Below are 22,999 nucleotides of genomic sequence, written 5' to 3' on the forward strand. Positions count from 1 at the left end.
TCTATGGGTTTACAGAGAACTCACTCTGATTTGTGGTGTCTTAAGAAACTGTAAGAGGTGGCTGGTTTTTTTTTCTTCCCCCCGGGGTGACATTTCTCCCTCTAATTTTGAAATGCGCTTATAATCTCATGTCTTCTCTTGAGAACTGACTCTTAATACGCTTGAAAGTTACCCTGTCGTTTTTATAAAATTGTAAGCCTGTATAATAAATTACGAATGGCCACTCCCCAGGGAGTGGATGAGTGATTATAATGCTATCAACAGAAACATGGATAAGTAGCAGGAATTATAACCTGGGTTGTGAAAGACTTGTACCTTCTTTGGATTCAGATTGTGTCAGTCATTTATGACATCAGCATGAATTCTCTCAATGAATTCAGACTGGAAAGGAAAACTTAGGAGTACTCTGAATGGGTGGTATGGAATTTGAAGTGGAAATAGGAGCTCAGAAGGAGCTTCTGTCATTGAGACCATACAACCATTAGTGAGAGAAGGCCCAGGCAGATCAGTCATATCGGTCACATTCTTTCCCTGCTTAGAAACCATCACTGACTCTTCACTCTCTGTAGATAATACCCAAAGTTGCCAGCCTAGCCTTCAAGGTCCTGTACAGTCTGATGCTGAGCTTCCTTTCAGTTTTGTCTTTTCTCTACTCCACTCACCCCAGGTGCATTCCAGGCATGTGAAGCTGTTTGGAACTCTCTCTATGAATGCTTTGTTTTCCTGCATCCATTCCTTTGCCTGCAATAACTTTGCTGATCATGCCCTTTGCCCATCTTCACACATCTAAACCTTATCCATGCATAAAGCCTACATTTTGGGGCATTTCCTTCCAGAAGTCTTCCCTGGTTGTCCCAGATTGAAATAATTCCCCATTTCTCTGAGTTACACACTTTATCTGCTTTTTCTTAAGTTATGCATTTCTTTCTAGTTTGTACTGCAAGTTTGACTTTCCTCCTAAATTATAAAGATTCCATATGTAGGGTCTGATGCATTTTGTATCCAGTATTGGCTCTAATATAGCATATTGCATATAGAAGTTGCTTAATAAATAGTTCTTTATTAAATGAATCAGATACTAAGCATCTTCTGTTGTGAGAGTTGAGTTCAAAATCTGCCAGTAAAGAGGAAATAGCAAACCAAACAGGATATGAAGAAATAGGCCAAGGGAGATGGGAGACTACCCAGAAAACTATAAGACAGAAGAAATTGGTATTTATCAACAGTTTCTATATGTCAGGATCCAAATTAGTTGCTGTATATTCATTATTCCAGAACAATCTTTTAATAGATAAACATGATTACACACCTGTTAAAGCCAAGTTAAGAAACTTGTCCTTATGATGTATCTATTATTAGTTACTGGGATAGGATGAAGTTTAAACTTAGACCTCTCTGACCACAAAGCCCAGGCTTTCTGCACATCTTTACTACACTGTCCCCCTCTGCAGAATCATGTATTTTGTGTGTGTGGTGGTAGGGTAGAGCGTAAAGTGGGAAAGATTCCTCGTTGCATTGCTGGCCAGGGGTGATTCACCTAAATAATATTTACAACATTCACCTGCAGTATGATGAAAATGACGGTATAGCAAATTGGAAATGGGTGTCTGTGGTGTTGATAGTCCTGTGGTTTGTGCCTGTTGAATTACATTTTTACTTGGATGCCTTAGTATGCCTGCACCTATACCTCTGGGACTATTTCATGGACCCGTAAGTGCCTTACCATGTGGGACTCTTTAGATAACCAAGCAAATGGCATGTCTAGTTTAAAAAAAAAAGTCTCTTTGTGTTTTCATAGCACTCTAGCACCTAGGCTGAAAACTAAAAAAATTGTCTTCTTATTTGTTCTGAATTGCTTTGGAGGTTTCTTAATTCTTGATTTATTTGCTCATGAGTTCTAGTATCTTTAGGATTTCCAGCATTTTAAAGGACAAAGTAGCCCTTTCACCCACTGATTTTCTTCTTATTGATTGTTCATATTAAGAGTGGCAGAGGTGGGAATTGAAGAATTACTAATGTGCTTCTTTAAAGCAGCATTGGCACCTGTTATTCAGGTTTTCACTCATAGCACAGAATCTTACACATAGTAAGTGCTCAATAAATATTTATTGAATAAATAAATGAGTAACTCAAATAAATAAAAATGTATTGTCTTGAATTTAAGTAATTTTAGTGGAAAGTCTATGAAAGTCTGCCAGTGTAAGCCCTAATTGCTTGGTTTATATATTGTCCCTGCCGTGTCTGTTTTGGGGACCTACAACATATTGGCCTTACAGCCATAAACAGGGTCACAGGTGCACATGTCAGATGGTGGAACAAAAGGACAGAGCTCTCCTGCATAACTGCTGCTGGCCTTGCCAGTGCTTGGGTCCAGAGTCCCACTTCCCTGACTGTAGAAAAAAACAGCTCCCTGAGTAGGAGTTGATGATGATGGTGATGATGATGATGATGACTCAGCATTTCTCTAACTCCAGAGTTAAAAATACTGTTCATCCCAGCCTACTTGTTATTCCTCACGACTACCATGACAGGTGGGTGGAGGAGTGTTATCTCCAAGGGAAAAACATATTGGGGGCTGCGGCCCAGAATACTGAAGGGACCCACTTTTAGAATGGTTTATCTACATCCATTGCTGGGCTCCTTGTCCAGATTATGTCATTCTCATTTTTCCCTAACCCCAGCTTCTTAGTGAATTCTATGTACAAGTAAGTTGGATCACACACACAAGAGACTGGCCATAGCAAACTCAGAATTAGAACTCAGCCCCTGGAGCTTTTCTTTATGCTCAGAGTGACAGTTTTCTTTGACAGTGAATGTTTGATTGTGCATTTGGAAGAAATCAGACCAGTTCCATCTGAATTCTGGTTTAGCTGAAAACTTCAAAATTTGGGGGAGTTGCTTTGACTCTAGAGCACAAAACGCTGGTCAGAAGGAACTCTGGACAGTTAACTTCCTTCGGTGGTTCTTGGGCAGCCAGCAGCGATGCCACATTTACTGAAGTCACTATGTAATTTCCTAATCTAAGACTTTGATTGCCTGAATGTCAAAATATTCTTTTACATCCTGCCCTCCGTTCCTTTCTAACTCTGTCTGTCCCCCGTTACATTCCTAATTCCCTAATGGCCACGATATAACAGTGCAGTCAAATAGAAGCTGGCCATACAGGGTGGGAGTTATTCTGTCATCTGGCACCCTCTTTCTTTTCAGCTACTATTTTTTCCTTTTTCATTGCTCCTCCGGGAAAGGCCTCTTGTCCCCTCACAGGCAGCAGGATCTCCTAAAGGATCTGTTTTCCTTAGCTCCGACGCGCTCCAGCTCACATCCACTTTGGAACTTCAGAGCTCAGTCACGCTTCAGCTGCCTACCTCCCTGATCTAGGCCTTCTCTCCACCTCACTGCCCCATCCGCCCTCTTTCTGGCTGGGCTACTGAGACCTTGCTCCTCCTTGTTTCCTCCCTCTATTATTTCTGTTGCTGTCTGGTTTTTCCTCCTAGAGTCTTGTTTATCAAGCAGCCTCTTGATAAACTACTCTGTCCCAGCTTTGCTTTACTCTCCTAGGAGGCATACAGGATATGAGTGAATATAGATGGTCAATAGGAATGGAGAACAGAATCTTCACTATAAGAAGTCCTAACATGTGGATTAGCTGCTTAGCTTGGTAAAGCCTGGGCCAGAGATCCAGGATTTATGGACTGAGGGGTCCTACACTATTAGATTATCTAAGAGATTTAGATTTGGAAGGAACCTGTACCCAATCTGGGCTCAAACATGTTTATTATTACACCTTGGCAGACATCTTTTGGTTCCATCCTAAGCAGGTTAAAAATGAAAGGCTTTTGTTTTCTGCTTTGGGAATGGTATGTGGCTAGGCTTTTCCAGGCTGAATGAGGAGGGAATCTTTTGAGATAGTTAGCTAGCTTGCCTGTGGTGGGTATTAAGATGGGGTTAAAATGAAAAGCTTATCTTAGAGTTAACCCTTGATTCTCACTGAAAAACAATTATTCTTAACATTTTTTAATATCCAAAGTTTAAGAGAAAATTCAAATGTTTTTCCCTATCCAAACTTTAAGGTATTATGAATACATATATTTTACATATTTCCTAAAACCTTTAAGCCAACTTGCATATCTGGTCATTGCCTACTGAATCCTAAGGGTCAGAGGTGGTTATTTCTAAGATGCTTTTGATTTTACGGAAGGATGGAAGTAATGCCCTTTTTGACTCTCTATTGCCCAAGTTCAGTAATGCCTTTTTTTCTTTCTGTTGCACCTAATTATGCCCAAAATATTCTCCCTTCTATGATTCTTAAAAGTGTAGATTTTTATAGTTGACAAGATATTAAGTATTAACTGATCCAGTCCTCTTATTCTAAAGATGAGGAACCAAGGCTCAGAGAGGTTTAGGAACTTGAGCATGGTCACACAGGCAGTGAGTGAGACCTGTACTCATTGACAGTTTATAGCAGTCCTTGTGGACTGGCTAATTCAGTGATTAATTTGACACTAAGTGTGATTATATTTCCACTGACACCTACCCTTCCTATGCCCCATCTCCTGTACACGATACTGAGGAACTCCAGGACCATGGACCTTAAGAGAAGTAAGTCTACTAAATGCCCAGTAGGTTGGGGAAGTTGGATTATGATGAAGAGGGAGTCCCTGAAGATGGGGCAGCTGGCATCTTCTTATACTTCAGGGCTTTACTGGCAGGTTCCAGTTCACACAGAAGAGGCCATCAGGCAGAAGTCACTGCCATGCCCTTTGGAGCTCAAAAGGGTGACTGTGAGTACAGGTCGCATGTGTGTGTGCATGTGTGTGTGTGTGTGCGCGCCTGCTGGCATCTGCACGGTGAAGAGCTGAGGGAATGCTAACCTGATTGTGAAGCAGGAGACAGGGGCCAGAACAGAAGAGAGAGAAAAAAAAGCAGAGGAACATGTCCTATTCTTGAGCTGGAGAGAGAAAAAATCTGGAGGCAGAAGTGGGCTTGTGGTAGGCTGAGGGGGGCCCTCAGAGACTTAGTTAAGATTCCGAGGAGCAGAGACTGGGAAGTGGGTGGCAGGGAAGGAGGTGGGGACAGCTGTTGCTTTGATTTGCTATTGAGTCAGTGTTCTTGGTGCATTAGCACCAGGAGGGAGCCCTGGGCTGGCCCCCAACCAAAACAAGCCCCTCTGTAGCCAATACTGAGTTGTAGCAAGAACTGCAGTTGAGAGAAAAAGGAAGGGGATTCGATTCCAAAAGAGTCTCTTCCTTGCCTTAGCTGCTTCCTTCTGGGACTGGGCTATGTGCTCTAGACAAGCATCTGGTGTTCTGCCCGAAGAGCATGGGAGGGTGAGGTGAAACTGAGCACAGGGGAGGGCTCAGTGAGGACCTCTAGAGCACAGATTCTGTGCAGGTACTGACTCTCTTCAGCTGTTCTGGAGTAGGCCCCTGAAGACAGGATGATAACAACCCTGAGCCATTTTAGGAGTGTCTGTTTATCCCATCTCCTCATTCACGTCTCACTGTGATCAAACACTTTAGACATACGGACAGGTATGACTTGAAATCTGCATTCTAATGCAATACAGTCAGGAGGCCAGACTTTGAACTCTTAGTTGTCCTCTTAAACTAAGTAAAGGGATTTTATAACCTTTCCCTCAATTTATCTTGCTGCTTTCACACATATGTAATAGAACTGGGGGGAGAAAGTTCCTCATCTTAGGAAAGTACTTGAGAAAGGAAACATAACAGATTCAAATGCAGAATTCAGTTTAGCTCATTGGAAGGGTATGGGAAAAGAGAGACTGGTAATGGGCCAGAAAGCCCAGAAAATCAGGAGAAATAAACAGATTCTCTAGAGATGAAAAATCTCAGCCCAGGTTCCAACAGCTTGCTCATACTCTGCAGTACCTATCCCAGTGCCCCAATACCTGTCTGAGCACATGGATGAATTCCCTTTCTCAGTGGGCTCTGTCTTGTTCTCCTATGCTCCTTACGTTGCACTTTAGATATTTCAGGCTGATGGCTTGGTGTGGTGGGATAACAATGCTGTGGAAAAGTTTAATTTGTTAGAAGTCAAGCAAGAAAGCACTCATCTCTGCTGGTTCTGATTTTCCTGACTTGTTTTTACTGTTACCCTTCACTGGATGATCGGAGTCAAGGTGTGGATGACAGGTTCAGGGCAATGGTTAGGAGCATTACATGAAGAAAAATGTGTTCTGCTCTCCACACCCACACTACTCTAGTTTCACTGATTCCCCCAATCCTAACTGCTGTTTAGTCTCCCTACACTCTCCTCACTTAAAAAAAAAAAAAAAAAAAAAAAGTCTGTATTTTTAAAATTGCTGTACATTGTTTGCATTAGCCTCACTTTGTACCTTCCTGAGAATTTAACTCTTCCGTGAAACAGATACATTCTCCTAAGTCCACAGATCTCACAGTCCCCGAAATGGAAAATAATATTGTTCTGACAAAAAGAACTCTTATCTCTCTTCTTAAATTTCCATTGAGTCTTTCTTATTTGATGTGGGCAAAAACATTTTTGTTCCCTAAGATGGATGCATATTTTGACATGTGCCCCTCAACACACACACACAAAACACTCTGATTCTCACTAATCATATTTCTGGGTTTTTTTTTTTTTCTGACATAACACACAGATTTTATTATGACCCAGATACAGAGTCCTTTTCACATGCCCATATTAATCAGAACCCCTTACTTCCAGAAAACCATATGGCTTAAACTCAAGAGATTCTCCCCAAAGCAGAATTCAGGCTCTCTCTCCTGTTCAAACTCCCCAGGAGAGGGCCAGAATCCTCTCCTCTCCAGGGCTGAGGCTCAGTCCATCTGTCACTGACATTGGACTCCAGGACTTGGAAACCAGAAAAGAGTTGGCATTAAGTGGCAATTGAGGATAAATGAAAATATGGGAGGCTCAGGGGCTTACTGGTGGTAATTTTTATATTTGTGTGAGATTAGCAGATGGAAATTATGGGAAGAAACATATAATATGTATTTGGAAAGATCTCATTCTTAAGAACTGCAGTAAGAACTAGTGAGTGCAATTGTTCCACTGTAATTTTTGCATTTGCTGGACAAAAAAAAAAAAAAAAGATTAGGAGCAGATGGTAAAACTGGCTTCTCATTTTATAATAACTCAAGAACTCAGCTCCAGGCTCTTCAAAGACTGACTGACCCTATGCTAAGTTCCAAGTTACCTGTCATTGATGTACTTAATGAAATCAGAATTGGAAGCAAAGAGCCAGGTCATAGAAGGGTAAAAGTAAACATATGAAACAAAAATATGCATATTTCCAATAAAATCTGGTATCAGAAGTACTAGTTCTTCATCCTACCTTGCCAATATTTGGGAGTATCTGAAGAAAGGGGAGAAATGAATAATGGCTAGCCTACAGATGAGTGCCTGAGACATCAGCCTTCATTTCTTTTCTTTTTTTTCTTTTTCTGTTTTTTTGAGATGGAGTTTCACTCTTGTTGCCCAGGCTGGAGAGCAATGGCTCAATCTCAGCTCACTGCAGCCTCCACCTCCCAGGTACAAGTGTTTCTCCTGTCTCAGCCTCCCAGGTAGCTCAGATTACAGGCATGCGCCACCATGCCTGGCTTATTTTTTTGTATTTAGTAGAGACAGGGTTTCACCATGTAAAGCTGGTCACGAACTCCTGACCTCAGGTGATCCGCCTACTTCTGCCTCCCAAAGTGCTGGGATTACAGGCATGTGCCACCGCACCCAGCCTAATGCTCTTCATAGGGCAAGGTGATGCACCTGACCTTCTTGACCCTGAACTAGAAGTAAATGAGCTAAAGGTGCTTATAATTAGCAATCAATACACAATTAGTGTAAGTGTAGCTGGGGAAAGGGAAAATAAATCCTTAGAGAAGACAACATTTTAGTTTATTCTTTAAGTTATTTAGCTTTCTTATTGTTCTCTTGGAGACTTCCAAGAGAAAGATAGAGAGAGAAGAGAAGGTTAAAGAATCCCAGGGGTAAGAGTTCACATTAAAGAATGATATATGTGCTGAAAAATATGTTGAGATTTCTGTATTTGAGTCTTTTTTGAAACCTGCCTGCTCTTCATGAGAATAGGGGGCTTAGGAAGATGAGTAGATGGGAGACACTCCAGCTGTTACTATAACCCTAATTCTGTCTTGCTGAAAGCTCGCTCATAGAGATAAATCACTCTCATTACCTGTCCTTGAGGAATGAAGTTTCTCCTTGTTTCAAATGAAGAAATGAAAGAGGAGTCCTGGAAATTCATCCTGGAAGCCTGCCTCTTCCACTAGACTCTGCTGTAGGTCACTCATAAGTATTAACTATTATATTAACTTTTATCCATAAATTGACATGGGAAAATCAGCACTTAGGGGACGAGAAGCTTGTGTAGTTCTGATGTGATGTGAAGAACAGGCTGGCTAATCTAAGACTGACAGGAGCTGAGCACTGTCAGCTCCCTACCCCGTTTGATATCATCAGCTTATTGGAAGATACCCTCAGCATAGCAGAGTACAGTTTAAAGATGCATCTACTGAGATATGGCCAAGGACCTGTGCTCTGGGAGAAGATGGTTATATTTAAAGCCATTTAGTTTTGCACAAGGTGGTTATGAAGGTGGGGAAGTTAAGTCAAGATTTTGATATTTGTTTTCTCCCGTACATATACTAACTAGGCTTAACCCTGCTTAGCTTCCGAGATCAGACAAGATCCGGTGCGTTCAGGGTGGTATGGATGTATACTTGACACTTGTTTTCTATGCCTCTCATTTACCAGATTCCTCCATTATCTATTTTGATAACCCATTGTTATGTATTGTCTTTGCAAAGGTTGAAGGAAAAGGGTAAAAAAGCACTATGACGGGAAAGTTAGAGTTGGTTGTCGTGCTCAGAGTGCTGTTAAGAGGTACATGTTTATAAACTGAGTAGGATTCATTTTACATTCCACACTTATAGTGTATACAGTCAATCCTGCATATCTATGGGTTCCACCTCCATAGATTCAATCAACTGCAGATTGAAAATATTTTTAAAAACTGTGCCAGTACTAAACTTGTATAGACATTTTCTCCTGTCATTATTGCCTAAACAATACAGTAAAACAACCATGTACATAGCATTTAGATTGGGTATGGTATTATAAGTAATCTAGAGATAACAAAGTATACAGGATAATGTGCATAGGTTATATGCAAATACCACTCCATTTGATATCCAGGACTTGTGTATCTGCAGATTTTAGTATCTGTGGGAGGTCCTGGAACCAATCCTTCATGGATACCAAAGTACAACTGTATATGGTTATCATATCAGAGCAATACTATCTCAATCTAAAACAGAACTATATATAGTTGTTATTTTTAATCTATGAATCCAGATATGACAAAACATTCAATTCTTTTGAGGCCATTTGAGGTCACTGTAGGCCACAATTTCCTGAGCATCTTACAAAAACCTTCTAGCACTGCTTTTTTAACCTAAGAATTGCTTGCCCTTCTGTTCCCTTCCTGCAGTTGATCAGATGGCTGTGAGGACTTCCTAGATCTATATCTCAGAGTTTTTTTTATGTGTTTGTGGTGGAACAGGTCAGAGACCATAACCAAGAACATGTGTGTGTTTGTGGTGGCAGGGAGGGAGATTCTAGCCCTGTTCTGGGGACTGCACCGTGGTGAATAACGAGATTATGAAACTTGGAGGTAAAACAGGACCATGGAGAGCAACAAGAAAAGCCTAGAGTGTCACTGTCAGGGGCTAGCACCATGGAGAGCTCAAAGCACAGGTATAATAGTTTGCTCCATAAAGAACAGGGAACTGGGATCATGGGGTAAGGCAGCCAGCTCTCAAGCACAGGAACTAAAAGAACAGACATCATGCTTCTATTAGGATCACTTTATGCTCATCACCTGCTCTCTCTGAAATGCTTTATTTGAACCTGTCAGGGTGATACACAGCCAAGAGACTGTGCTGAAAAATGAGGACCACCACCAGTCTCAGTTTGTCAACATGAGCCTCTGTGATTGTGTTAGATACCTAGATATTAGTGGTGATGGAGGGGCTTTTAATGTGCTTTAGCTTACCATGAGTAAAATTAGGCCTATCTTCTAAAGACGGAACTGAGAGCCTGTGCTCCCTCAGAGACAGTAGGGCACAAGAAAGTCAAAATATGTATTTTCGTCAGGTAGGGTATGAGATGTAACAGACTCAGAATGTCCCAATGTATCCAAAATTGCTATAAGTAGTTCAGGCAACCACACTAGAAGAGAGGTATGGAATCATGCCTCTTGTTCTCAGGATTTAGAAGTTTCTCTGTTAGTTGAGAAACTTCATGACTGTCTTAAGGATTAGGAAAATTTTAGTAAAGAGAGAAATGATTCTTTAGTATTTGCTGCTTCCGTGAAGAATATGTACCTTTACTTCTTAGCATCTTAGCTTCTGTTGTGTAAAAATCCCAACAGATTCATGTGTTCAAGCCCCCTGAGAGCTTGACTTCTCTGTACTGGAAGGGATGGATCTCCCTGTCGTATATAACAGAATTGGACTGGGTTTCTACTTGGGTAGTTATTGGAGCCCCGGGCACCAGCTGGTTCTGACCTTGTAAAAAATGATCACTGCTGCTGATCCTAGAGGCAGAAACAGGTCTCTAGCCCTGGAAACTTGTTCTTCTTCATTTTATGATGACACGGAGTGTTTATACTTAATCTAAGCAAGTTCTTAGAAACAGAATCTTTTTCTGATGGCTTGTTTCTCCAGGGTCCTTTTCTGATGGTTTGTTTCCCTCTGTTTTTTGTAAGCATTTCCACGGGGATTGCTATTCTCAGAGATTAAGGGTGGACCTCTAAAACATGACCTCATACAGGAAACAAAATATTCTGGTACATGGGCCTATGGTCAATGTTAAACATGAAACATTACATTCTAACATGAAAAATAAAAGAAGATATAATTACCAAAACTTTATAATAACTGAATTTTTCACTCAGTAGTCAGTAAGGAACTGGTCCAGTCCACAGCTTGCTTTCAACAAGAATCTGGAACCTAGATCACCATCCTTAGGTAAAATTCCATTACAGAGAATTAGATGACAAAAAAGGGATTGTTGAGCCAGTATGCAGTTCCACTGGAGTAGGAAACAACAAAGAATAAGACTAGTCACAGCCCCAGGGGTTTTCTTTCTCTAGTGATATTTGTGAAGATTTTTTTCCTACCATGTGATTTAAGGAAAATAAACTTTTGATCCTATTTTACATATTATTTGGACTGCAAGAAAGTAGTAACATCAAGAAGTACCAAAATCAAATCTAAGAATTTACAGAGCAATGGCACAACCTCTCAGTTATTTCAAAGTAACCAGAACGCCAAAGAGATGCTGTCTGTGGAAATTTATGGCTGCAGAACTATGAGTCACTCTCTCCAAGTGAGTAGTGAATATCTCCAACAAGGCACTCTTGCAATTAGATTTGGACCTCCTTTCTTCTTCAGTTGGAAGAGGAAGGAGAAAGAGCCTAAGGGTAGTAAGCTGGCTCATTCTATCAGTCTAGGACAGAGGATTTTGAACCGTGTGGCAGAACCCCAGGTAGTTCCTTAAGAATCATAGGAATGTGTAAAAGCCAGTAAGACAGGGAAAAGGGATATGAGTCTTACTTCACTATTTCAACAACAGCAGTTCTCCTTTGATATGTTTTCTCATTTGTTAAAATGTCTCACATCTTTGTTTTAAAAACAATATGGGAAAACTCCTGCCCTGGAGGAAACTTTTAAAACCAACAGTGCTATCCAGATCTATGGAGAAGCTTAGAATAGAGTGGCATAACTGCTGGGTAGGCAGTTGACATCACATAGGTTAGGACCTACGTGAAACACACTGATTCTTCATGGAGTTAACTAAACTCTGCTATATGAGTGTCTCTGTGATGGTCTTAACTTTTCTGTGCCAGAAGATGCACATGTCTAAAAGGAGAGCATATCCTTCCCAAGAGTTACAGCTGCAACTAGGAGGAGAACAGGAACAGAAACAGAACAGTTACAGCTGCAACTAGGAACAGAAACTGGATGGAGTCGATCTGCCAAACAGATCTGTGGACAGCACTAGAGCGAATGCCTGCTGGACTTCTCTGGCACATTGGGCATGATGTCCTCACTGGGCATCTGGCCAGGGGGCTGTAGAATGAATGATAGTGGACAGAGGTCATTGAGAAGAAATAGATGTTCATGTGTGGGGCAGCGCAGTACAAGGTTAAATTGCTATAAACTTATCTGAAACAAAGAGAGGCTATCTGTCTATCTGTCTTTACCCTAGGTCAATTCACAGAGTGCTGGAAAAAACTTGAGAAGGAAGAGCCCAAGAAAGCTGGTCACAGTGTTGAATACTGAGCTGTTCACCAGAGAGAGGACACATTAAGTTCATAGACTTGAGTCCTCCAAAGCTAGAATTGTCAACCACAGTGAAAACTAGTGGAGAAATGTGAGAAGGAAGGGCAGATGGGACATTCTAAATGTCTTACCTGTTCCTGAGCTTTTGGCACAACTCTCATGACCAGTCTTAGATATCAGTTGCTTGCCCTCTCAATCCCTGTTCAGCTTTATGAAGCTTAAGAAATTTATGCTGTGCTCCAGGGGACAATATGCCCCAGCAGCACATTAAGTTTGTTTTCCTTATTCTAAATGGGAAAAGATATGCTACCACAACACCCTTGACAATTCAAGCATCAGCATAAGAGTATCTTGTCCTTAAACCTTCACACCACATCTGTCATAGTTTTGGTCAAACATTACCAGTTAAGTACATATTGCCTAGTTTTCTTCCCAGGGGCCCCAGGCCAACTCAGGGGTACTAGACACATGTCCATGATCCTGTGCAAAATAGTCTTCAGGATTACTATCTGTGAGCATTACATCTATGCATTTACCTCCCACCATCAGCACTGGCCTTCTTAGATCCAGAAACTAAAAGATAGAATTAATTTAAGATAGAAGATATAGTGGGTATGTCTTATGCATCAGTGTGTCCTGAGATACTGCACACCAGACAGATGTCCATTATCTGTGAAGATAATGCTCTCCAAGGAAAATGATGCTTGGTTTGACTCTTCTTTGGAAACAGACCCCTCCTGTTCATCTCCCACTTCCCACCTCTCCTCTGGAAATTCCCCATTTAGAAGTTACTGCTTTCCACTGTTTATCTCAGGCCACTGCTCTGAAACATATTTCTAAATATGAGGATATAACATTTCTCTTCCTCTCAACTTTAAGCCTGAATAGGGGCTGAGCCCCCAATTTGAGGACCAAGAAAGAAGAGTGTAGTCGGTGAAGAAAGACTTGGCTAGTATACTGATTTACTCTAGTCTAGTTTTTTTACATCTTAGAGTAGAAAAGCTCACAGCTTTCTGGATGACGTCTTTCTCTCTTTTTGGGGCCCAGCCTAGCACCATCAGTTCCCATTGCTGAACGGTTGCAATTTGGATCATATTTGCCTCTCGTTATAAAACTCAGCAGGTTAGAAAGGCCAGGAGCTGCAGCTGAAAGTCAAGGCCTAGTAGGAGGGTCATTAGTGAGGCACAAACACCCAGCAGCCTCTCTGTCTTGTACTTAGCCTGCTCTCCCCAGAGACTCCCTTCAGCTCCTCAGTGAGTGGGGTCCTTAGTGCAGTCCTCTGGGGAAGAGGATTCCGAGTAGGGGAAGGAGAGGCTGCTGTCTCTGTGGTGACTAGGGCGGGAACTCCCTTTGGGGAGTTTGATGGGTAGAGGGCGGAAGGAGTCAGCCAGCCAACTATAGGGAGGGGATCCCCAGGGTCCCCATACCAGGGGAAGCTCCTTTATCACGATGGAGACAGGTCTGAGGGAGGTCAGGCGAGGTAGAGCGATTATTCCTCCAGTACCCTGGCTCTTCGCCTGTTTTCCTCAGATGAAATTCTCTACATCATCCTCCCCAGTTTCAACCCCTCCCCTCTCCACCCCCGCCCCGCCCTGTGCCCATCCCTGCTGGCCACTGGGTCCATCGCCCAGGAGCCACCTCCCCTTTCTCCTCCCCTGCGGTTCTTTCTGTTTTTCGTTGGCATCTGGCCGGGCATAGCCACCACCCTCCCCCTTCCCTCTCCCCACTTCCCTTTGCTCCACAGAGGTCCTGTTCCCTCTCCCCCTTCCTCCATCCCAGCCCTCCTCCTCTTCCGACAGGGACAGGGCGCGGGGAGAGGAGGATGCATTCCTTTAGTCTCTTCACAGCCTGCCCTCCCTCCTCAGGGACCTGAGGCTGGGAGCTGTGGCCCCCTTCCGGGTTTCCCTACACGCTGCCCCTCTGCCATCCCACTAACCGTTAGTAGCCTTTAAGAAAGCTGAGGTGCCCCCACAGCGCTGACCTACATAGCCCGGCCCAGGGCGGGAGAGGCTCTTCCCCAAGTCCCCTCACCCCTGGCCCCGCCTCCTTTCTCCCCCGACTCCCTTCCTTCATCTCTCTACCATTAGGAACCAAAGAAGGTTTGAGTTCCAGACTGGGGCAAAGGTGCTAGGTATGCTACCCCACCCCAAATTTGGGAAAATCAGTGCTTAGCCCGGGAAAGCTTTGGGTTTCTCATGCATCCTCCTCCCCAAATACCTTGATTCTTTCTTTTGCGCTCTCCCCCCACCCCCACCCCGCCTCTGCTCCTGTCTGGATTTCTTTTCCCAGCTTCTACCACTGTCAGGGATATTGCCATCCTGGGCCCCCTCCGCCCTGTGTTGTTGTTTTGCTCCAAGGATAAGGGCCCCCTTTTTTGCCCACGCCCCCCTCAGCAGCCTCACCCAGACCCCTTCTCTGCCCACTCGGAGCTGCGCCGCGGGTGGCGGCGGGGACGGGCGGGGGAGCAGAAATGTTTGCATACAGCAGTTTGGGGGATTGCACTGGCTACCCAACCCCTACAGACATACATACACAAACACCCGACACACGCCCTGACTGAAACAGCGACAAATCTCACTCCGCCCCCAACACACACTGACACAGACATACACACAGATACTGACACAGAAACGCAGAGCCAGACACCAACACAGACGCGCGCGCACACGGACAGCAACACATCCAGACCCGGGGCTGCTCCTAACGGACATCAGCCCCAGAGCCAAATCCCGGTGCACACGCAGACACACGCTCGGTGGTGTACACAGAAGGGTGCACACGCCGGCACACCCACAGTCCACAGAGACACGGATGCTCAGAGACAGACACAAGGGTATTAGCAGCGGCTGGTGACTTTAACCCCGGTTCCAAACAAAGCCAACAGGCTCCCTCCGCCAGACTCCCGATCCCAGCCCCCGCCTCGGGTCACTCCCCTCCTCCCCAGGCGCCGCCCCCTCCCTCACTCACCGTCCTGGGAGAGGTTGGCCCCACTGGGCGCCCAGCAGCAGGCGAACAGCAGGAGCAGGAGCAAGGCGACTGGGGCCCCCATCGCGCTTCCCGGCCGGCTCCCTGGCTGGGCGCTGGCGAGCCTGAATCCCCGGGGGCTGGGGATGGGGAGGGGGTGGACTACGACGTTGACCTAAAGGGCGCCCCCGAGCTGCTTCGGAGCCCGGGGCCGAGGTGGGGACCGGGAGGGAGCCGGCGCTGCTGCAGTCGCGGGGATTAAATAGGGCGCTCGGAGCAAACCATTTGGTTGGAGGTGGAGGGGGGTTGGCGGGGGGTTGGGCTGGTCGCGGGGGGGGCAGGCTGCCTCATTCCCCACTCCCCCCGCCTCCAACACCCCCTCCTTGCCTTCGTGGTGCCTTCCACCCTCTCCCCCGGGAGCTCTGCCAGCCGGGCTCGGGTGTGGATCAGAGGGAGGGAGCTGGCTCAGCAGTGGGACCCCGCGCTCACCCCTCTTAGGCTTGGGGTGGAGGGAGGGGAGTCGGACAGGGCCATGGGCCAGCTGGCGAGCGCGGCCACTGCAGGCCTGGGCAAGGGCGTGCCCACTAGCCTGAGATCCTCCAGCTCCGCCCTCCATCCTTTGGCAACTGGGGATCCCCTTAAGCCCTGGGGTCCCCCACCAACCATGTACCCAGGGACATCTCTCCAGTGGATAACTACTAACTCTCAGCTTTCTCCTAAACACTAACATTTCTAATTCCTCTTACCCAGGAGCCCATAGTTATCTGTCCAGCAACAATTTGTGGTCCCTGGCCTTAAGCCCTGGGGTACCCCTATCAACAATGTACGCAGGGACATCTGTCTAGTGGATAATTGCTAACTCTCATCATTCTCCTAAACGCTAACATCCCTAATTCCTCTTACCCAAGAACCCATAGTTGTCTGTCCAGCAAGAATTCGTGGCCCCAGGCAATCTCCCTTGAAAGGCATCTTCCAGCAAACTCCCAAGCCTTGGGAACCAATGTCTCCCTCAATCTCACTCAAGGAAATAACTCACCCTCTGAAAACATGATTTCACCCCAGACTCTTGCCCAGTCTGGCAGCCTAACAAAGCAACTCAGTCGTTTTCTTTCTTAACCCTCCCTATTCCATCCCTTTAACCCCCAGTCCTTTTCTCCAATATTTTTTCTTCTTTCTTGATCTTTTGCAGGATCTTGCCCATCTCAAGTTTGAGTTAGTAAGGTTCATGGATGAAGAGTCTGATCTAGAAACCCTCTAAGGACCCCTGCATCTGTGACTAAAGCAACTCTCATTCCTGAGGCCAGATATAACAAGATGATGAGAGGTGACAACGTGCTAGCAGCCCTCGCTCGCTCTTGGAATGAAGCCAGCGAGACCAAGAACCCACCAATTCGGGACACAATGAGAGATGCAGGGTGTTTGCACTTGGTCTTGGCTTAAGTGTCCCAAATCCCTGGTGTTTGCCATTCTTTGTGACTGAGTATCTCCGAGAGAGTCTTGATATATCTCAGAAAGGGATCTTTCTAAATCAGTCTTGCTGAAACTTAGCTTTTGGAAATACATTTCTAAATGTTAGAATTCTAGAATAAAATAATTTTAGATATGTAAGAATTCTTAGAAAATGGCTCTTCCAACCCCTTAATTATATAGCTACAACTGAGGCTCAAAGGAGGCTAACTGAACCAAGGTTACACTGACAGTTAACAGTAGAAGACACAAATGTTGGCTGGGATGTGCAACAATATGATTTTAAAGTGTCTTCCAATCCTGTGAGGCTAATATTTTATCCCTAGATGAGGGATTTGGGTGCATGTCTTCTAACTCTTAGACGAGCTCTCTTTCTGGGCTGATGACTGTCTCACTGGGCTAATCTTTAATGTTTGGGTAATCTTTCCTTCTTGAAAACAGAGTTTTTCAGCCCCCTGTGATGTAGTTAATGTTTCTGTCACCCAGAAACTCAAGGGCAGGGATGTGAAAAGTACTTGGTTACCAGTAAAACCCTATATAAATTACAAGCAATTATGGGAGGTCAGGAGAGAATATTCCCCAGGGAAATTCTTCCGGATTGTCAGGATGCTGCCCCATAGTTTTTCTCTTATGGCTGTTAGAGTTGATGGTTTCTGGGAGAAGAGTTCTGCCTGCCTCTTGGACATTTCTTGAGTGCCTGGATAGTTAAGATTTTCTTACACGGAAGTGTTGACCATCTTTGGCTGTCTGACTTGCCTGACTTGACATATCTCAGTGGCTGCAGACCATTCTGTCTCCCTAGGGTTTGCTGATATCTTAGAATCTCCAAGAGATGAAAATAAAGGGGGTACTATATTTGAGGGGTGTGGAAACCGGGATGTAAGAGAGAGAAGAGGCTGGGCTAAGGGGTAGGGGAGAGATATGGGAAAGATTGAACTTTCCCAAGAGGCGGGGCCATGTTGGGATGAAGTTAGTTATGCAGAGATCAGGCAGTAATGTGGGTGTTTTCAAAACAGAAACCAGCTTCAGAAGGGAAAGATCAGGCTACCCTAGTTAAAGGGTCTTAGTGGATAAAGAGTATTATCTTTGCAGCTAGAAGATATCTTAGAGATCATCTAAGTGGGCTTAAGAGAGAACAGGTTAATGGAGGGGGAGGGGAGTGAGAGTGGGGATGGGTGGGATAGGGAAGGCAGGATGTAGAATTAGGTCTCATAGTCTTCTAATTAATCTGTCTTTTCCATCTGCTGCTCTGCAGTGATCCCCTTCTGCCTGACCCCCTTAATTCTGTAATACTTGCTGGTCTGGCCCTACTCTCTACTGTAACTGCATGGGACAAGAACCAAGGGTGAGAGGTAAGGAGGAAAGCTGTTTTGGAGAGAGTATTAAGAGTTAGCAAATGAGACTCTGGAATGCTCTTTTCCTACTGGCTCCTCTTCTCCTTTCTGCATCATCAGCATCAGTTTGGCAGCAGTTTAAGTCCTGGGAATAGGAAACAGTCACTGGCTTTTAGAATTATAGAATAAAAGAATGTTAGAGTTGTACGGGACCTTTAAGATTTTCTAATTAATACCGCTTGTTGAACAGATAAGGAAAATGGAACTCAGAGAAGCTAAATGACTTTCTATGTTCATACAGCTGGCTGGCAGAAGGGTTACCAGCACTGGGTGGGGAATGGGAGATAGTACCCTTGGAAGCAGGAAGGATAAGAAGAATCATTCCCAAAACTCTAGAGTAGTGTCCAGTTTGAGGAATTCCTCACTCTTGCATATTTCAGAGTGAAAAGTAGTTTCTCCTGCTGATGTGGATGTTCGCATTTGGAATAACTTCTTGCCTATAGTCATTCTAATGCCCTTTTTACATGTGCACCTAGCATCCTACAGGTGCCCACCCTCCTCACTAGGAATATAGTTTTACAAAGAAAGATTGACCTACAAGGATTAACCCCATCATGAAAATAGATAAAATAAAAGTATCCATGTTGGATTGTGATCTCTGTGGTTACTTTCCACTCTGAACGCTGTGACATACAATATGCATTTCCCAGAGACGTGCACAAAGTCTGGAGTAGGTTGTCTGTGGGATTACAGAGCTGGTAGCTACACTGAAAATCTGAGGAAGCAGGGAAGGGGAGTGGAGAGAAGGCAGGCTTTGCCTCCTAGATGCCCCTGTCCACTCAGCAACAGCCTGGGTAGCTGGGGGTGTGGAATGTGATGCTGGCACTGGTCCTGGGCTAGACGCAGCTGTGTGGGCCCTGGGCATTCCTTTCCCCACGCTGCTCCTGCCCAGGAGGGAAAAGGGAAAGAACTCAGCCTGAGTGGGTGAATTTTACATATTCATCAGGGTGAAGATGACAGCACCTGTAGGGAAAAAATTAAGAAGGCTTAATATCCATTCAGATTCTTCTTTGTACTCTAACCCTTTTTTCTCCTCTGTATGAGTTTTCTGTATCACTAAATTCTACATAGGTTTCCACATTGCTTTCCTCTTCAATTTTCCACCCAGCTAAACCAGTACTCCATGCTGCTTCTTACTTCTATTATCCAGTTTTAATTAACACCAACCTTAATAATAACCCCTGTATGCATTACAATTGTAACCTTAATTGAATTGTAATTTCAGTCCTAACCCTAATCTATTATAGGCTCTGGCTATTAATCCTAATACCAACCTGAATTTAATCGCCAGTTTTAACGAGCATCTTGATTCTAACCAGTTTTAAGCCAGCAACCAGAGCAGCAACATGCACATAATAAAAGTGATCATAGGTACCGCTATTGAGAACCCACCAAATGCCAGATTTTCTGCTGGGTACTTTATGTACATAGAAGCTCACTTAAGTACCAGAAAGTACCTGAGTGTGTCTGGAATGATTAGCTCCCTTACCAAATCACGGAAACAAAGGTTTAACAAGATTATGTAATTTGTAAATAGTGAATCCAAATCCAGCTCTACTTGACCTGAAGGCTTGTGCTCATTCTTCTTTCTGTCAACAAATACTTTTTAATTGAACTTCTACTAAAATCTTAACTAATACTGATTGGAATGACATCTAAAAGACTGAGTTTCCTCAAAGCATGTTATTATTGGTTTAGGTTTTTTTCTTTTTAAATAGTGATACAAAATATAAACCAACCGAACAAAAAAGCCCCAAAATCTTCTGATCCAGAGACCCCACGGACACTTTAAGACATTAATTTATTTATAAAGTTAAAGTATTCAAACTATAAATAGAAACAAACTGAAAAGCCTCCTCTTTCCCAGAGTTGCCATATTGCACAACTCCAGGGGGCATTGTTCAAATTGGAGTTGTGCAAAGCAGCAGCACTGCCTCCCACGGCTTATCAGAAAAGCAGATAAAGTCAAGGTAAATATCAACCAAATTAAATCACCTTATGTATATATATGACTTAGGAGTGAGAATTTCTAGACAAGTTAAATTTATGATTAGCAATAACTATTAAGGGTCAAATTCTATACTAAATTCTTCACATTTATTATCCATTTTAATATTCACAAGCATGCTGATCAGTATTCATTACTCCTATTTTACAGATGATGACAGTGAGGCTTGAAGAGGCAAAATGACTGGTACCTTAGAGCACAAAGATGGTAAATGACAGACTTGGGTTTCAAATACAGGTTGTCTTACTCCAAACTCTAAATTCTCAGTCATTACACTTCGCCAAGAAGGCTTCTCAGAGAAGAGGTCATATAAGTTTGGTTCTGAAGGAAAGATAAGAGTTGCATGATATTAGAAAAGAGAATGGCCTATGAGACTGTAGATGAACTTAGATCAATATGGGAGGAGATGCTCCAAGGGGAAAGGGAGCTAGAAACTAGATTGCAGAGGGAAACAAATAAAAGGTGAGAGAGTAATGGGGGAGTAAAACAAATATGAGCAGAGACCAGGGACATTTTTTTGTGATAAATTCAGGCAAAAATAAAATCATATAATAAATACATGTGTCACTATTGCTCCAGCTACAGGCTGATTGATGTACTATGGAAAGACAGTAGACACACATAATCATCTGCAAACCAAAATACACATTTTCAGTTACATGGCTATCAGTCACTTCTCCAATGAAATATCTCTGTATTCTTTCCCTTAGATTCTGTGCTCCAGCAATATCAAATGGCTTGTAATTTCCCAAACACACTATGTTGTTTCATGCCTCAGTGTCTTTGCACATACTATTTTCTATACCTGGATTGCCCATCTCATTAAGCCTGATGAAACTTGTGCTCGTGTTTATCCATCCAAACTTTGATTAGGTGTTGCCTCTCTTTGAAGCTTTCTATCTACATATAATCACTCCTTGCTAGTTGCTACCACTGTATTGAATATGTATCTCCACTATTACACTTCTTTCACTGTGTTGCAGTGATTCGTCTATGTTTTTCTCCTCCCTGTGCTCTTTGAGGGCAGGAATGATATTTCGTGAATCTCATTTATCCAAGTGCTTTGTGTAGAAACTGAAAATGTATAGATTCTTAGTTAATTCTGAGGTAATCCCAAATGATATGTCTATAAATACATAGGCTTGACAAATCATTTTATTCCCAGAAGCACATACGTGCATATAACTAGACTTCATTGGCATACCCCCTGCAGCTACGTGTGCATGTGATCACACTGATATAATATGCCCAAAATAAAGTAACTGATCCTAATATACAAATATTTTCATCCACTTACTTGAAGTACGTTTTGTAACTTTTGGAATTGACTTTAGAACCTGCCACAGCCCTTTGCATAACTTCAGTTGTGGAGAATGTTTATCCTTTGAGTTCGGCTTTTAATTTAAAAAATAGCCAGACATCTTTGAGATTCAAGCCTTATGGATAAGTTGGTGGTTCATGTTGTGTAATATAAGAAACAAGACAGCTATAAAGTAATAGTAAATGACTTACAAGCTGACTTATTTGTTGCTTCTTTTTTTTTTTTTTTTTTGAGACGGAGTCTCGCTCTGATGCCCCCGCTGGAGTGCAGTGGCCGGATCTCGGCTCACTGCAAGCTCCGCCTCCCGGGTTCCCGCCATTCTCCTGCCTCAGCCTCCCGAGTAGCTGGGACTACAGGCGCCGCCACCTCACCGGGCTAGTTTTTTGTATTTTTTTGGTAGAGACGGGGTTTCACCGTGTTAGCCAGGATGGTCTCGATCTCCTGACCTCGTGATCCGCCCGTCTCGGCCTCCCAAAGTGCTGGGATTACAGGCTTGAGCCACCGCGCCCGGCCTCTTATTTGTTGCTTCTTAAGGCAGTTACCAAATAGGAGTTCTAGAAAGTTTCTGAGCAGTGTCATTCTGATGTATTTGTTAGTATGAACAAAATCAAGCAAGAGTCTTATAATTTTGTATCATGCCTGGGAAACAGATGTGTTTGTGTATAAGAACACAAAAAATTATTATGTCCAGAACAGAACTTATTGATCATCAATTTGTTCATTCATTTATTGTTTTATTTTATTATTTACTATTTATTTATTAAAAATCTATTTATTATTATTATCATTTTTGAGATGGAGTCTCACTCTGTTGCCCAGGCTGGAGTGCAATGGTGCAATCTCGACTCACTGCAATCTCTGCCCCCATAGGTTCAAGAGATTCTCCTGCCTCAGCCTCCCAAGTAGCTGAGATTACACATGGATGCCACCATGCAGGGCGAATTTTTGTATTTTTAGTAGAGAGGGGGGTTTCACCATGTTGGTCAGGCTGGTCTCGAACTCCTGACATCAGGTGATCCACCTGCCTCAGCCTCCCAAAGTGCTGGGATTACAGGCGTGAGCCAACACGCCTGGTGATTTATTTCATTTTATTTTTTGTGTGTCTGTGTGCCTGCATAGTGCTAGTTGAAATTGTTTTGACCTGGATGTTTTGTTGCAGCCTATTAAAAAAAATTATAAGCTCCTAGCTTTTTTTTTTTTTTAATTATACTTTAAGTTCTAGGGTACATGTGCATAACGTGCAGGTTTGTTACATATGTATACTTGTGCCATGTTGGTGTGCTGCACCCATCAACTCATCAGCACCCATCAACTCATCATTTACATCAGGTATAACTCCCAATGCAATCCCTCTCCCAACCCCTCCCCGTGATAGGCCCCGGTGTGTGATGTTCCCCTTCCCGAGTCCAAGTGATCTCATTGTTCAGTTCCCACCTGTGAGTGAGAACATGTGGTGTTTGGTTTTGTGTTCTTGTGATAGTTTGCT

General features: G+C 43.5%; 1 protein-coding gene across 4 annotated transcripts in view; it reads right to left on the bottom strand.

Moving 5' to 3' along the window:
* The window catches only part of CADM3 (cell adhesion molecule 3), a 31,273-nt gene extending 15,663 nt beyond the window's left edge, over window positions 1-15,610 (bottom strand). For 2 of the 4 annotated variants that reach the window (XM_017875516.1, XM_017875518.1), the window contains exon 1: window positions 15,327-15,589. Coding sequence is in view for 2 of the 4 variants with exons in the window: in XM_017875517.1 (XP_017731006.1) it covers window positions 15,327-15,408 (82 nt within the window). In the remaining 2 variants the exon portion in view is untranslated. Of the gene's footprint in view, window positions 1-15,326 lie in introns of all 4 variants that reach the window. The other 2 variants (XM_017875517.1, XM_017875515.1) reach the window with 2 other exon arrangements.
* Between the last annotated feature and the right edge of the window lie 7,389 nt (window positions 15,611-22,999).

The sequence above is a fragment of the Rhinopithecus bieti genome, unplaced genomic scaffold (genome assembly GCF_001698545.2).
Source record: "Rhinopithecus bieti isolate Rb0 unplaced genomic scaffold, ASM169854v2 scaffold_10132, whole genome shotgun sequence".
Taxonomy (NCBI): Eukaryota; Metazoa; Chordata; class Mammalia; order Primates; family Cercopithecidae; genus Rhinopithecus; species Rhinopithecus bieti.